General features: G+C 49.0%; 1 protein-coding gene across 1 annotated transcript in view; it reads left to right on the top strand.

Annotated features, from left to right (window-relative positions):
• AOAH (acyloxyacyl hydrolase) overlaps positions 1–17,378 on the top strand; it is a 124,271-nt gene that overhangs the window by 88,082 nt on the left and 18,811 nt on the right. The window contains exons 13-16 of the mRNA XM_036247343.1: positions 1,279–1,361; positions 10,108–10,144; positions 10,821–10,895; positions 14,528–14,700. Coding sequence (XP_036103236.1) covers positions 1,279–1,361; positions 10,108–10,144; positions 10,821–10,895; positions 14,528–14,700 — 368 coding nt within the window. The remainder of the gene's footprint in view (positions 1–1,278; positions 1,362–10,107; positions 10,145–10,820; positions 10,896–14,527; positions 14,701–17,378) is intronic.

The raw sequence follows: 17,378 nt of genomic DNA on the forward strand, positions 1-17,378 counted from the left end.
ATACGTTTTCTCAGACTTCAAAAAAGAATGAACTTTCCGGTGTCCAAACCTGGTACATGTTTACGTTTCTGAAGCCCTGAGACAGCCAGCCAGCACTATAATATAAGTGAGACACAACACTGAAAATAAATGGTGATTTATGTAAGATTATGATATATGACGTTATTATAATGAAAGAAAATACATTTGAGGAATGATCAAATGCTTCTGAGTTTTGTCATTATTCATTAGTTTATATGTGGTCTTGTTTCCAAAAGGACTTTAGGAAGCCTATAAAATTATAGAGAACATGACATTAAATTGCATTTAAATTAAATTAAATTAAAGCTTGGCTAAAGAAGATAGCATGTCAAAGACGGAACAAATAGGAGCCAAGAAAATTACTTAAAATAGGTGTAATTACAGACTGATACTGGTCACAAATTTGTCTCTTAACTCTGTCCATTCCTATTAGATTCAGCTACAAGTAACAGAAAGACTCAATATATGGGTGGTTTAAATAAGATTATACATGAGTTTATTTCTCTCAAATGTAAGAGTTCAGAGATGTGCAAACTAGGTCTGGTATAGGAGCCCAAGTTCACTGGTCCTCAGGGATCCAGGGTCTTTCCAGCTCACCCCTGCCTTCCCAGTGTAGAACATATCCCCACAGTCTATGATAGCAGCCTTCCTATCCTGGGTAGCAGAATAGAAAAACAGGACAAAGAAAAGGCAAAGAAACCTGCCAGTTGTGCCCTAAGAAACATTCCCAGAAACTGCTGCTGAATAATTGCACTTCCATCTCGTTGCCCAGAACTTAGTGGGGAGGCCACACCTAGCTGCAAGGGAAGCTGGGGAAACAATCCTCACCTGGGCAGGCATATGTCCTACTAAAACTTCTGTTAAAATTGACAAAGGGGAGACCAGGATCTGAAGGACAAAAGTATGTGCCACAGCTTCATAGCCCCCAAGAGAAGGGAGCATGTTCCAAATACAGAGAAGGTAAAAACGACCGATTGTTCCAGAGACTCACAGAAGCTTTTGGTAAAAGCATTACAAAGGATGACTCTGGAGGTCTTCATAAGAAGACAAAATCTGATCTTACCACATCCATGCAATCGTTTCACAGAACTGTTTCTTTGTACTCAGTGACAGTTTAGAGAAGGCACGCCTGCAGAGATCCGATTTTCTGAGTCCATTTTCACCACATTTTTAAAAAATCATAATAAAAACATGTGTGTTTGAACTTCATCATGTGAATGCCCCAACATTAAGTATACACATATACGTTTGTTTCAGACTGAAAGAAAACTCCATTTACCTTCATTTACGGAACAGAAACCGCTGCAACCACAGGGACTACCAGAACCTTGCCAAGAACGGTATGTAGCCCTCCCCTTACGCCGTCACCTATCTGCCTTGAATGACTGACCTTATTTCATAAGCACTACAGAAGCCTGTGAGAATTAGATAACAAGGACCCAGGATAAAGTGAACCATCTCCCTTTCTGACCGAGAGGCCCTGGGCATAGAGCCTCTTCCCCGCAATGAAAGAGAAGAAGGTGAAGTCCGGACACGTAAAGGGGCAGGTCAGTCTCCAATAGCAAAGTCCTAGGAAGGCCAGGGTGCAGGGCATTCAGGGCTCAGGAGGTAAGGCTTGAGTGAGCATTAGCAGAATAAGAACTAAGCAAAATCAAGGTCATTGCAAAGACTCTGCCTTCGCTTCTGGTGCAAAGTCTCCCACATTAGAACTGGATGGGGATAGCTTGGTGTTTGCAGATGACATCCCCAAAGCCATTAAGGAAAGGAAGGTGTCTTCAGAGCGGTGTGGGGATTTGCCATCAGCTCCCCATGTTTCCCAGGACATCTGTGCCTTCTGGGCTTGCTTCTCACCTGTGTGGTTCTCACCTCCCCCTTTGGACCCAGACTCAGTCCACGACCACAGGATATGGATAAACTGTGGCCTGGCTGGTACCTAGTGAATTGCCAAGTAATGTCTTGTGACACCATAATGCAGGGATGGCAAACACTTAGTGCCTGGGAAAGATATTACGCATCAACCTTGGCTCTCTAGGTGGCTCCACCCAGATTCCGCCTCAGCAGTTGTCACAACACAGCAAGTCTGACAAACATCGTCAACAGATTAGACCTGGTGCATGAAATGGGATCTATCTGCCATCCCTGTGCCATCTCTAATTACCAACAGTGTTACGGAATTTTCCGAGCAGTACAACTTTAGCTGAATATATGACCTCAAATAATTGTATATATTCTATACAGAGTAAGTATTCTATTTGAAGAACCACACAGTATTTCTACTAATAAGATAATAGCTGATATTTATTGTTCTCTTGCCAAGTGCTAAGAACACTCTATGTATAATATTTCAGCCAATCCTGTCCACAAACGGGAAGGCAAGTATTATTCTATTTCTTCAGTTTAAGGACACCACTGATTGTAATAGCTCTGGAGAGTGTCAAGGGAGGAAAAATTACAATGCACACATTGATTGCAGCACTTGACCCAATATGAAGTGTGTTAAAATATCTTTCTCAGAATTGAGGAATTATAATGACCTGCACAGTTACCATTGAGAAAACAGAGACACGGGGGACCCAGAACATTTCCCAGAATGCAGAGGTAGCAAGCTGCAAGAGCTGGTGTCACTGCACGCAGGCACCAGTGACAGTCTGTGATTGGAGAGAGTCAGTCTGCAGACAGAGATCAGCTTCACCTGTCCGCATATGAACACAACCAACAGCCAGTCTTTTGAAAAGGGATCATCAAACCTGGTGTGAATCAACATAGACACAGAGTGACTATCAGCCCCTTGTTGCATTTTCTCTTTTTCTTTAGTGAGATATTTAAAGAGTCCCAATGCTGTGGAGAGCTCCCAGTCAATAGAGACTGCAAAAGACAAAGAACAAAAAACGCCTGTGTGGAATATTATGCAGCCCTACAAAATGATGGTTAGAAGGTCACATATTTTTGTTTAGAAAGAAAAAACACTGCCAAAAGAAAAATTCAGGATGTAAGACTGGATAGTGTATTGAATTTCCACTACATTTTAAAAAATAAAAGAGCAAATAGCTATACATAAGCTAGGTAGAAAACACACCAAAAGCATTGTGCTTCATAAATTATGGATAAGTGCTTTATTTTAATTTTTCTGTTTCCCAGAGATTTTACCTTTATATAGAAATAACAACAACCAAAAAATCTCTAGAAAGGAGCTGAGTCTAAGAAGAGTAAAGGGCCGGTCCAAGCCCAGAGCTGAGGGAATCAGGTTAGGGCACTAAATGAGCATCAGGATTCTGCCAGAAAGGCAGGCTCTGTGTGTCCATGACAACAGCATCGCTCTCTTCACCAGACCCAGACATGTCAACTCAGCATCATTTTCTACCCACAATGAATACAGCGATCTTCTGTCAAATCCAAAAGACCAAGGAAGACACTCCAGAGAGTGCTCGGTACAGTCGGTAGCAGACCTTCCTCTTTTGTGATATGCTGTCTTCACATCTTTCCTCTGCGATTCAGACTGTGGAGACGAAGCGGGGAGCGGGGTGGAGAGCCCAGTCGTGAAAACACACGCATCTCCAAACGCGGCCCAGCCTGTGGCTCCCGTCAGACTTCTGTCTAATGAACAGATGCCGGGAAATCAGAAGATGCGACTTCCTTTCTCTCTTTGAATTTGTAATCCCTGGGAGTACAGAGGATGGAGACAGTCTAGTAAAACTTTTCTGAGGTGCTGCTTGACTATTTCTGTAAGGACATAATTCTTCAAGGACATTTTTTTTTTTTTTTTAGTTTCTCAGCGTTGCTCATTATTTAATGTTGGGGTTTTCTTCTCTAGCCCCTCTGCCTGGTTTTGGAGCTCTTCCTCACTATGGATTTTCTTTTAATATAATGCAGCATGTAACCCAACTACCCGTGCCAAGAGATTTCAATTACTCCCCGAGGTTTTTATTAGATATAGGGAAAGCCAGCTCTCTCTATCCTGCATATTTATGGCTACACTTATTTTTCATTACCAGCAAAAAAAAAAAAAAAAAAAAAGAGGAGAAAGAGTTGAATGGAATACTAAGCGTTCCTTGAAAATTGTGTAGTCAGAATGGAAGAAAAAGCTCTTGTTTTGGCCTTGACGTGCAGGTATGAGGTCTCAAGGTGTCTGCAGATCTCCGAACCATGAACTGCTGCTGGGTATAAAGTATTTCAAAGGGTGAAATGGCGAAGTCGCCTTCGATGGAGGCGCCAGCTCTCGGGTGGGGTCGGGCTCTGCAAGACTCCTGCTCAGTCTTCACAGGTAGCGGGGGGCTCACAGCCTCTGGGCCACCAAAGCGGCCAGTGGGAGGCGGCCTTGTGCTTAAGGGGGAAGGAGCAAAACGAACGCCTCACAGAACAGCCAAGCGAGGCCCAGGAACTAGAGGTCTTCCCTTCGTCGTCGATTCATAAAATCTCTTTTCCTTGAAGTACAAATAGCACACCGGTTTTGAGCGTCGGCCCGGGGACTGGAGTGTGACTTGGACAAATTATTCCATTTTTCTGGCCTGTCTCTGCGTCTATAAACCAGGGATCCTGGTTCGACGGACACGGTCGCCCAAGGTGACCCCGGATCTCACTGTGGGTTGCCTAGACAACAAGCCAGCTCCCATGGGCCGTCTTCACTCCATCCTGATGGGGGAGAGACGGCCCCCAAACTCAGTGGGATGAGGGGGTTCAGGGGACAAACCCAGTCTTGCTAGTGTGCCCTTTCCCCAGTAAAGCCAATTCCTTGAACTATGTCACATGATATCATGGAATTCATCACCAAACCCAGATGGGGCCCGCTTGGCACCGCGGGTGACAGGGACACCTCAACTTCAGGAGGCTGTTGTAAGGTTGCACGGGGAAACCCCGTGGTTTGGGGCTGGAGGGAAAGACATCACGGGGAACACTCCCTACTGCTGGGTGTTCTTCGCTAAGTGAACCCGCCAGGTGTTACCAGCCCCAGAGCATCCTGGGACGTGCCCTGGTCTCCTCTTTTACTCTCCTTCCTCTCGTTTTCCACTTGATTTTGCCTCTACACCCCCCCCCCCCACCTTTTCCCCTCCAAAATCGCAGTAGGTGCTAGAAAGAGAAAGAGGAGCAAGATAAGGTCCTGCCTTCACAGGGATCATAACTAAACGGGAGAGACGAAGGAGGAAACAAATATAGTGCTTGTAACACGACCCCAGGCAGAGGTAGGCTGGGGCCTCTGGAAGTGAGAGCCGCTTACCTCTGCCTGGAGAAGGAGAGGAAAATGCCACAAAGAAGCTACCTTTGAGCCGAGAGCCTTGCAGAAACAAGTGGGAATCCAGACGGCGGAGGGAGACGGTGACTCAGTGCATAGACGGTCCAAGGACAAAATAATCTTTGGGGAAGAGGTCAGTGTGGCTGAAGGATGCTTGGGAAACTACATCAACTTTTTGGAGTAGGAGGTAGATTAGAGTGACATTGGGAAGCTACTAGATTCTTTTAATAATATGTGTTTGGGAGAATCATTTATCTGGTTTGTCACAAGAATTCAGAACCACACTCATGCATTTGAGAGCATTTGCCATAGTAGAAACATCATCAGAAAGTGTCACAACAAACAATTATTAACTGCCCACTATTTTGAGCTCAAGGTCAACATATTAGTCTGAATGTTTCTGCTTATGGCAAGCAAACATTTTTAGAGAAAGGAAGGAATTTAAATTTCTCAGGGTGAATCTTTTAACTGGATTCTACAAATCATGCTCTTTGAAATGCTTCCTAAATGTTGAAAGGATGAGCGAAATCTGCATTACTTTACATCTAATTAGAGTTAAGTTCCATGATGGGGTTTATTTAGGTCAGTGCATGACACCCCATTTCCATGGACTTTCCATACTCTGTACAGTGCATTCGGGCTTCTGGTTCCGGGCCCAGGGGCCTCAGCACGCTTGACCCTGCCTGTCCCCCAGCTGTGAAGCTGGGCAGAACGGGTAGAGCAGCTCTTGGGGAGCCCTGGGAAGTAAATAGTAGCAGGTGCGTTGGAGAAGAAAACAGAATTCAGGGCACCGCCGAGCCAGTGGTGAGGTCAGCGTGGGTGGTCCTCTGCTGTCTCCCACCTGGACTCAGGGCGCCCCCAACCCAGAGGTGGACGGGGCACAGAGACATCACGTCGGAAGAAATCACTCTAGACCTGAGAAAGGGGAAGGGGTCTCCTGCAATGACAGTGGCAGCAGTGAGGACTTGCAGGTGCCTCAGATTCTGAGGTGCTGGGGGACTGCCTCTCCAACTGGGGGAGCTGTGGCCCCAAGGGGCGGAGCAAGCACAGCCTCCTGCTGGTTCCTTGCCCCGTCCTCCCCTCGCCCCGTCCCCCCAGGTGTGGGCCTGTGGGAAGTGCACAGCAGAGCGAGGGAACGGAAGTTGGGGCTTTCAGACCGAAGAGGGGAGCGCAGGAAACCGGAGAGTACCAGGGAGATGATGGGGGGTGGAGAAGCGGCCTCACAAAGTTGTGCATGAATGCCTGGGCTCCCCCCAGAGCTGCACGTGCGTGGACCGGATCCTCAAAGCACACCAGAGACTGAGGACTGAGCTCAGGCAGAGACCGCGGCCCAGGCCCCAGCCCGGCCACGCAATAAATCGCACAGACATGAGACAGATCAAAATGATGCTGCAAAGGCTTTGAAAGTGGAGCTGATGTTGGGATCACCACCTCACAGAAGGCTGGCGAGAACGTGCCACCTGCACCTGGGCAGGTATTTGCCCACCAAGACAGACGCACAGGACTCGGGGTTTTCTGAGACCACAATGCCCAGGTATTTACCCTCCATTGGGTAAGCCCTCGCCTCTTCCACGCTGGCTCTCTTCGCTGTCTGGCCTCACGTCTGTGTTGTATGTCCTTCTCCTTAAAGAGGACCCGCCGAATGACGTTAGCGCCACAACTCGGAACCTGGATCCACCCTTGTCCTGTTCAGATACTTAGGACAAAGATGGCATTGAACTAGAGGTGCGTTTCAGAGTTGTGTGTAAAAAGCATCAGCTATTTTTTGGGGAATTACCCCAGTTCAAGAAGGGAAACATTCTTCCTTTTAGTGCTCCCAGAGTCCTCTGAGCTTCACACGTTATGCTCGTTACTTGTTTAATAACTAGAAGTTTCAAAAGAACACGGACTGTATCTTTTTTTTTTAATCCTCACCCGAGGATATGTTTCCACTGATTTTTAGAGAGAGGGGAAGGGGAAAAGAGAGAAAAATATCAATATGAGAGAGAAACATTGATCAGTTGCCTCCTGCACGGCCCCTACTGGGGATCGAGCCCACAACCCAGGCATGTGCCCTGACCGGGAATCGAACCGGGACCTCGGTCAATGGGATAATGCTCAATCCACTGAGCCACACCGGCTGGGCTAGATGTTTGTGACTGCTACTTTTAAGTCTGCTGGGACAAGTGCCGTTGGCCTGCCGTCCTCATTCTGAGCAGCAAAGGGATGTGGGCGGTGTGGACATGGGGGGAGGCTGACCATGAGGCATGCCATGACAGGTTCTCATTTTCATTTCCCTCAGGCTCTGTGGGTGGTCTGCACCTCAACTTCCCACCTGTGCTCTGGATAATGAGGAAAAGTATTGGCATGACCTGGCCCTTTAATTTTTTCCCTCTCATACCTTGAGTGTTCATTAGTTTTCATGTCTCGTTAACACACAAATCAAAGAGTGAGAATTAAACACCTCTTGATTTATTATCTTTCTAAAAATGGGAAGTTGAGCGCATGGGGCTGGAACTGAATGAAGAGCCCAGCCGACAAGACGATGCTCCGTTGTGGGCATTCTGCCAGCATGCGGGGACCACCCTCTACCCCTTCACTTCTGAGAACAACAGGGAGCAATCTAACACCAGAAATACTTTGAGTTTCTACACTTAGGACTCAATGAGGCATCTTCTCTGAGCTGAGATGATAGGCTCAGATCACACTGGTTTTCCTCCCTTTGAGCACTGGGGATGGCTTTGCATGAAACCCTGCGCCCGTACTCAGTTACGTGTCCACCCCAGAGAAACTGCCGCTCAGGGATGAGGCCGTGTCCAACTCTGTTAATCCCCTGCTCTGTGGTAGCCTGGTGGGGGCTCCGCAAGTGGCTGGGGAGGGTGAATGAATGCATGCATGCAGACAGGAACTGACTGCTCTTAACTCGTACATTTGTGTGCGTGTTCAATAATACCCCGCCGCACACACAAAGAAAATAAAGGCGGTGTGTCGGTTCCTCTGAAAGATTCCACATAGCATCACCATGTGGTCCAGCAGTTTCATAGGGATACCTAAAAGAATTGAAAGGGGGGTCATGGCAGAATTATTCACAACAGCCAAAAGAGGGGATTAACCCAAATGCCCATCAGCGGATGAATGGACAAACGAAATGTGGTATGTCCATTCAGTGGAATATTATTCAGCCTTTAAGAAGAAGGACACGCACTTCAGACAGATGAACTGGAAAACATTATGCTAACTGCAATAAGCCAGCCACAAAAGGACAACTGTTGTTTGATTCCACCTCTGTGAGGTACCTGGAGTCATTAAACTCACAGAGCCAGAAAGTAGATGGTGTTGGCAGAGGCCAGAAAAGGGGTGAATGGGAAGTTAGTCTCTAATGGGCACAGGGCTATAGTTTGAGATGGTGGGAAAGCTCTGGAGACCCATGGTGGTGATGGTTGCCACCAATCTGATGTACTTAATGCCACTGAACTGGACACTTAAAAATGATTAAAGTGGTAAAGTTTAGTCCAGCCAGTGTGGCTCAGTGGTTGAGCATCAACCAATGCACCATTAGGTCACTGGTTTGATTCCTGGTCAGGACACATGCCTGGGTTGTGGGCCCAATCCCCAGACAGGGGCATGCAAGAGGCGGCCAATCGATGTTCTCGCTCATCGATGTTTCTCTCACCCTCTCCCTTCCTCTCTCTCTAAAATCAATAAAGGGAAAAAAAAAATTTTAATGGTAAAGATTATGTGTTAGGAATTTTACTCCAATAAAAGAAGGAAATAAAGTATTGTTTGTTTAATGTACCAACATTCCTGAATCAGCCAAGAGACCATCTACGCCGCCCATGGTCACACAAGGGAACGTGGGCCAGCATGCCCTCCATGGTGTGCACTGCCCTTTGTCCCATGTGGATCTGTGAGAACACACACGGGCTCGGTCATAAAATGCACCGGCACCCCCGACCTTTCAAGCCTGGAAGTTACAGAACAATCTTCATTGTCCTTTGAGTTGTACCACCCCCCTGAGGATTCTTCACTTATTACTGCAGACCAGGCTCCAAGGGACAAACAACAAAAATAACGACCTTATTTGGGTTCATTCTCTCTAGACTCCCGGCCTAGAGAAGCGATGTGGCTCAGGGAGCCAGAGCTCAGCATTGCAGGCAGGAAGGACAGGGTTTGAACTGCAGTTTTCCAAATTAGCAGCCGTGTGGCTTTGGGCAAGTCATTTAAGTGAGCCTCATTTTTCTCATCTATAAAATGGGTCTACTAATATGCCTACCTCTCACAGCTGTGCCAAGGCCTAGATGAACTAATACAATAAAGTGTTTAACAGAGTGTCTACAATAGCGTGAGCACTCAGTAACTATCACTTTCATATGAGAGAGACGTTACAGGTGGTAACAGGGATGTGGTCATACATGTATGTCATCACAGGAGCTGAAACATACCATCTCTACAACCCGAACCGTGCACCGACCAGCCAGCAGGAGGAGCCTCGGCAGCGAGCAGGAATACCACCAGCAGGCCTTCGCTGGGGCTCTCTGGGCAGATGGGTAGTTCACAAAGGATCCTCACTCTCATTCCTCAATCTTGGGTAGTTTCTCTCTCTGGTGATAGATAGCTACCTTTGCTTACACCTACTAGCAAGTTTACTCATTCATGTTAGAAAATGTCTTGAGACCTGTAAATCCAAAGAATGTGGGGTCATGTCAATATGATGACATAAAACGCGTTAAGAGGGTGAAGTTATTCCCGGCAGCCTGACCGTGTGGATGGGCCTCTGAGTGTACAGTAATGTTCCTTCCCTTTCAGCACGTCGGACTCATCCTGATAGGCTTGAACCGAACTCACTAACTTTGGTTATTTTCTTAATTTTAATTATTCAGGTGCATCTTCCCAAAACCTGGAGAGAATTATAGAAAGGTAAGTGGAAGAGGGCTATAAGACGTTGTTTTCAGACTGAGTTTGTCATTTTGAAAAATGAAGGAAAACTCTGTTGTTGCCCCGTAAATCAGTTGCCCTGGGCATCAGTTAGTCACTCTGCAAACACTGGGAGGTTATCCCTGCTTGGGCCGGTGAGCGTGGGAAGTGTTGATTTGCTTATGTCCTTAAAGAAGGATCATAAAAATATATACAAAGTGGGTGAAACAGAGATATGGCCAAAAAGGCCGAAAGGATTTCATATTCCTGTTGAAGAATGAGAAAACAATTTTGTGCTCATTTTGGGCTTAAAATTCAGAAGCCCAGAATGGAAACCTTGGGAAACCCTTGATTTTTTAAAACGGACTGCAGGCCCACAGGCTGTCTTATGGACACGAGTAACCCAGGTAACTCCTCTGTGTCTATTGAGGGCAAAGGCTGTGAGAGATGCTAAGAAGATGGTAGCATGTCCCTCTGCGGCTGACCACTCCGCTCTTCAATGTCATACATATATGTGGTCTCTCCCTAGGAGTAGATTAAAGATGATAGAGAACAAAGGGGGAACTAGCAAGGGGTGACACTAGAATGAAAGAAAAACAGCAAAAAGTGGCCCAGAGGGTGGGCATACAAAGAACTAGGTTTCCCAGTGTCTGACACTCAGCCGTCCGTGGCTTCTCAGTCTGTCTAGGAACCCGCGGTCGGACCATCCAGCCATAGTCATATACGCCATGATCGGAAATGACGTCTGCAACGGGTGAGTTATTCAGAAAGAGGGTTTGAACATTCTTCCCATCTGGGCTCCCCCTTCCCCCCACTCCACGGCAGCAGTTTGCTGTTGGATTCGACGTCTCCACCTTCGCAAGTCCGGGACCCAGGTGGAGTCCGCAGAACCAGCCTGGAAAGCGGAAAGACCCTTTCTCCAAACGTCTGTTCCCTGACTTCTCTGCTCCGCTTCACAACTGGGTGTGTCATGATCAGTTCTGATTTGTGTCGCAAGAAATACGCTTCTTCCGGCCAAGAATCCAGGACTGACAATCATGACTTCTTCGGCAAAATAAGGCAGACTCACAGCTACCCCATTAGCACAGCCTCCTCACTCACGTCCTCACACGCCGACTCACGGGGTAGAGACACCCTAGATTTAGAGCCTTCGCGAAGAAACTGCACACACTTCACGGCCAGTCTCATTTACCCCCGTGGTCCATAGAACAAGGCAGTTGTGCTAACCCACTAATATCAGCAGTGATTTCAAAATGTTGAACGCCTTCATTCCCCAACAACATTGTGGAAGATTTCTCAAAATCTGTGTGTACCCCCAAGAAGATGCTGCGTATGTGCGTGCCATCTGTTCTGTGATCACAGCCAAAAAGAAAAGAAGGTGACGTCAGAGCTGGAACACCCACACTCCCCAGGAACCACCCACACTCCCTTTTCGAAACAGACAAGCAAAGCTCAGGAGGTTACACCACTTGCTCAGTTGATTGATTAAGGACAGAGCTGGAGCCCACCCAAGGTAATGCCAGAAGCAGGGCTTCCTGCTCGCTGACCAGCCTTTGCTTTCCTGCAGTTCCCAGTGCAATGTCCTGAGAGCATGTCTGCCCGCAAGGTCACCTCCATGAGGATCTAGAGTTCTTCCAGTGAAGGTAGGGTAGACCCAATCAGTGGAGTGAGCTCAGGGCAGGGGCTACCACGCTGGGATCCAGAATGCTTATGTGCCAGGCTCTGCCTTGGCACCCTTGAAGCTGGTTTACTGCTCTCCCCAGAACCCCAAGTCTGCCAAGAGTACTGGGGACCCATGTCCCAGCCCCTTGACGGACCACCTGGGACCCTCCACTAAATAGCAAACAGCCCCCAAAACTGTCGTGAGCCCAGAGCCACGCCACTTGCTATATCATCCCACCCCACGGCAGCCCGGAGAGGCACGAACAATTGTCCCCATTTTACAGATGAGGAAACTGAGGTTCTGCCAGGTTAAGGAACTTGCTTATCCTGCCATGGAGCATTGAGCAGCCAAGCTGAGAGCCCAACCAGGTTCCCTGGTGAAAGTCCATGCTCTCCCCTACAGTCCACACTTGCCTTACTTGCTTTCTTTTACGTATTCACGTCTAAACGTATGTACTCAGGGTCTGGGGTGTGCCAGGCTCTGCGATCCAACGGCAACGAGGCCACAGTCCGTGACTTCAAGCTGCTGGTGGAGGGAGCAGCATTGAGCATCAGCTTCCAGCCCCATCACCAAACAGAGCCAACCTATGCTCAGATCAGCCAGTGCCCCTCCAGCCTCTGGACCGGGTTCCCCGGAGGGGACAGAGCAGACAGGTTAGACTGAGTGAGGGACACCTGCAGAAAGCAGCATTGACTCCACGAGCCCAGATCCCCGAAACTGCCCTTTTTCAGCAGAACTGCTTCCCCAGAGGCCCTTCCAGCCAGGCCTCCTTTTCCTTTTCCAAAGAGCCAAGGGGCAGGCAGCCATCAGCCAGGGACTGGTGCCAGCCTCCCCCACCGGGATCTGGGCAGAGAAGCAGCAAGCATTTGGGAGGAAGAACGGGGCTGGCAGTGTGGGGTGTCCCTGCGGTGCCCACTTTGCAACGTCCTGTGGAGGGGTTAGAAAAATAAAGACAGATGGCAACTCCACCTCCCCATCTGCCAGGACGTCAAGGTGGAGTGGGTAACCCAAAATGAGCAAAGTGATTTCATAAGACGCTCATGCCAGCAACGAGTTGCATAAGAAGTCCGTCCTGGAACCAACCTGCCCGACGTTCTTCTTTTCTTTTTTGACGGTGACGCCTTGCTCCTACGGGCTCCCTGCATTGATGGGCTCCTTCTCAACTTCTGAACTCAGGCAGTTACTCAATAGACACTTGTTAAGGGAAGGCAAGTCATGATGGGAAGATGGCTTTGTGTCCGGAATTCAAGACAAAGGTGCTACAGAAGAACGGGCGCTTCTCATGGCGACCCGACGCAACGTGGCCTGAGCCGGCCCCGCTTCCTCGGGCTTTCCAGTCCCGGCCACGAACGCTACAGAATGTGCTGGAACCGGGGCGCACGTGCGTGAACCACAGCAGCAGACCCTGGGGTAGCAGGGAAATGAGACCCTCCAATCATAAAGGGCAGTGACGACGACTCCCGGCACCCCAACACGCCAGCCCAGAAATGCGATGGGACTATGAAAGCACCTAGCACTGCTGCATACGTCGGGGGGCTCCATGTTTTTATAGTGGGCCTGGAAATGATCAATTGTACATTTTCACTTAAATAGAGAGAGCCAGAACGGCCCTACACAGGTTGTATGCCCCAGCCCCCAAGCACTGCTTCCTGCCGTGATGATGCTTCAGAAGTCACCCCGAGCACCTAGCTGATGAGCACTGTGGGGAGAGGACGTCAGGCTAGGTGCTGACCCAGCGAGCCTGGACTGCCGGAAACAACCCGCTCCGCCCAGTCCCGGGGTAGGAACCGGCAGTGCAGGGGAGGAGGGAACCGCGCTCAGAGACACTCTCCCCAGCCTCCTGGGTCAAGGCACAGTGGCCAAGGGAGTGGGAAGAAGCTTCCCAACCAGCCAGCATGCACCAGGCCGCACCCACTTTTAGGGGACCCAGGATCTCTATGCCTGGGGTCATGTGGGCACCCCACCCCATTCCCAGCGTGTGATGCCTCTTTGAGGGGCTGGTGGGAGTTAAGTGATGTGAGTACACCTGGTCAGCCCGTCCACTCCCCTCTAAAAATCAGCGGAAAAAATAACGTCGGGTGAGGATGAACAAAAAAACAAGTATTTTTAATTCGGTGTAGAATGGAATATATTGTGGGCACATAATGTAACTTCATTTCTCACGGACACGCTGTCTCATTCTAACAGCAATACAGATGGAACGTTTTAAAGACCAGGTTGTAGACCTGGAAGTGTCAAACAAATAATAGCCCGTGCCAGACTCCTTTGATTCCATTAATTGTGTGTGTCGGTTAGGCTACGTGCGGCTATGCTGCAGGAACAAACAGCCCCTAAAGTCTTGGGAGCATAAAGCAAAAGAAAAACATTTACTTCTCACTCACACTGCATGTCCATCGAGAATCATCGTCGACTCTGTTCCTGGACTTAGGTTGGTGAAGTAACTGCTGTCTAGAACATTGCCCAGACCCATGGCAAAGATAAAGACCTTTCCAGAGGTTCTTGGGCCACCAAACATGACAGAAGTCACTTCTTCTCACAACTCATACCCCAGACCAGTTACATGGCCAACCCAACCACACGGGAACCAAGAAGCCAGAAACGTTTGCACCAGTAACTGCCACATGGGGTGGGAGGGGAGGGCACTTCCAGAGGGCAGGTATTTGGAACTGTGTGCTTCTACCCTTGTGATCCAGTAAGGTATTTTCTGTTTATTTTACCAACAGGAAGATTGACCCAGTCCCAAAAATGACCACTCCTGAGCAATTCTATTCCAAGGTCATGGAGACTCTGAAGTATCTGAATTCCCACCTGCCAAATGGCAGCCATGTTATTTTATACGGCTTACCAGATGGGACCTTTCTCTGGGATCATCTGCACAACAGATATCATCCTCTAGGTATTGTGTTGAAGATACTGTTCCTCTTTAACAATGTCAGTGTCTATATAGCTCAAATATAGATCGTTCATATCATAGAGGAATACACCTAAGATGCCACCACCAAATCAGAAATGATAAAGGGAAGCACCCCCAGGTAGAGGATCTTGAGGTCAGTATCCAAAGCCAGGAGGGACAGAAGTATTCATTTAATGAAGAATTAAGACCAATTGAAAGATAACAGTTTAAGTCAGGAAACTCCTTTAACTGAAGTTGAAATCTCGAATGAGCTGATGAAGCCCAAACGAGACAGACAGCCTTGCATCAAAGGGCAGGAAGTCTCCAAATCTCAATGGTGAGTGCCCCCTGGTGGCCAGATCAATTGCTGTGGTCTGTGGTCCTCCAGAGGACTTGGGCCTTTGGGCTTTTGCGCCTTACCAGCTCTGACACTCTCGTGAGTCCTTGGCTCTGAAATACTTTAAAGATCCCCAGAAACGTCTAATAGCCTCACTAGCGTTCTCGATGCATTGCACTGTGAAAGTGGCAGTAATTCACATTAGGAAGGGCTGCCAGGCTGATCTCTAAAACACTCCTGTGAGAATGATGTTTTCCTTCATTCCATTTAATGGATGAAAGAAGGGAGACGCGGGAAGTTAGGTAGCTTGCCAAACACTGCATAGCTCATTGTCATGTGAGCTGGGTGTAGCACGGTTTTTCATGGAGGAGAATGTCTTAAAAAACAAAAAAATTTATTAAGTGTTTATTGTGCGCCAGGTACTGTTCAGGCACAGTGTACCCCGGAAAGCATGCCAGAGGGCGACAGGTGTCATGGGAGAAAATTCGATGGGGTGGGGGGTGCTAGGGAGCCAGCCTCCGTCCCCTCAGGCAGGCATCTGGGTGCCCTCCCCTCAACCCCACACTGGTACACCTGGGACAGTCTTTCATTATTATTATTATTATTTTTTTAATCCTCACCCAAGGACATTTTTCCATTTTTTGTTCAGGTAGAGTGGGAGGGAGAGAGAGGAACAGAGAGAGAGAAACATCGATGTGAAAGGGACACATCGAGTGGTTGCCACCCGCACAACCGACCAGGGCCGGGGACAAACTGCAACCAAGGTACGTGCCCTTAGCGGGAACCGAACCCGGGTCTCTCAGGACCGCAGGCCGACGCTCTAACCGCTGAGCCAAACCGGCCAGGGCTGGGACAGTCTTTCATTAAAGGGGCCGCCCTGCCCTGGTGCGGCCATAGCCACCTCCTTGCACCGACCCAAGCCGAAATGTGCCAGAGGTCTGAGAAGTTTCCCACGAGTCAGGTGAGCCCAGCAAAGCTGGGAGACCTGGACACGACCCCTCAGTGCCTCCTTGGGACTACTTTCCCCTCACGTGTAACGTCTCCATGTCTCTTCAGTCTCCTCTTCTCCTCCTGCACCCCCGTTTCAGCCAGCCCCCCTACCTCCCTCGGGGAGCCCCAGCCCTCCGCACACAAAAAGGGAATGGGGACCTTTTTACCAGCTCTCAAAGGGGCTCTGGGGGACAAGGGTAGACATCCCCATTCCAGGTTCCTCACCGAAGAGACTGAGGTCATTTCCTCGGCAGTTAAGAAATGGCCGCAAATGTCACTGTTATCCAAGCAAAGTGCGGTCCCGCCTCGCAGGGGGGAAGCGTGTTCCTCCTGTTCATGGGGCTTGGACCGTGCCCGAGACATGACTGTGTGGTCACCTGTGGAGGACTTGACTCCATTCTGGGCCGCCGCGGACACTCCAAGGGCAAGCTCACGGGCGGAGATGGCTCTGGGAGCCACCGGCGATGAAAACCGCAGCGCCCCCTAAAGATGTTCTTAGATCCCTGATCTCTCCGCGCTCCGGGGGGCCTGGGGCCGGGATGCTGGGGGCGGGGAAGGTGCGCTTTGCGTCACACCCATCAGGGCTTGACCTTGCGTTTTCTGACACAACCCATTCCCTTTCCACAACTCCGGTTAGACTACCTCCATACATTTTCAGGTAGCCACACTTGTCACTTGACTGAACCGCAGCACGTAACAGGGACTCCATGAAATTTGGAAGGAAGCAAGAACGCACGTGATTGGGGAACTCGCTGGTCGCTTTGAAGGCTTCCCGGGGCCACTGGTTCTCACTCAGAGGCAACCCTCTCACCCCACCCCCTATCACAACTGCAGAGGGGTAGAATCCAGGGATGGTCCTAAATAGGGCAGCCCCCCCCCCCCAAGACTGTTCAAGGTGGAGACGCCTGCTCTGGGCTCTGCCTCGTCCTCAAACGGCCCCTCCAGCTGCTGATCACACAAAAGAAGGGAAAGGTGCAGAGCGTGTTCTCTATAAACCCTTGGTTTTTAAAAATCCAGTTAGGGAGAAGTTGAAACCCTCAAAAATGTGTTTAATGTTTTTAAGCTATTATTCATTTCCTAAATTATCCCTGCTGCCTGGTTGCCATGGAAATAAATTATAAATTCCTCAATGGAGCATCAGGGTCCCTCCTAGACAGACTAGGGAAGTGGGTGGGACTTAGGCAGCGTTCCCCTCCCCCCTTCGGCGGGCGCAGCTCACACAGCACGAGAGGCTTGTCAGAGGGTCCGTCCTGCTCCTGCTCCTGGCCAACCTTTGGGTCTTTGTTCCCAGGTTAATGACCGGCCAACCTCTGCGTGTGGTTGCTCTGCTAGGTTAGGATGATCTCATCTTTTT

Source organism: Molossus molossus, unplaced genomic scaffold (genome assembly GCF_014108415.1).
Source record: "Molossus molossus isolate mMolMol1 unplaced genomic scaffold, mMolMol1.p scaffold_m16_p_7, whole genome shotgun sequence".
Classification (NCBI taxonomy): Eukaryota; Metazoa; Chordata; class Mammalia; order Chiroptera; family Molossidae; genus Molossus; species Molossus molossus.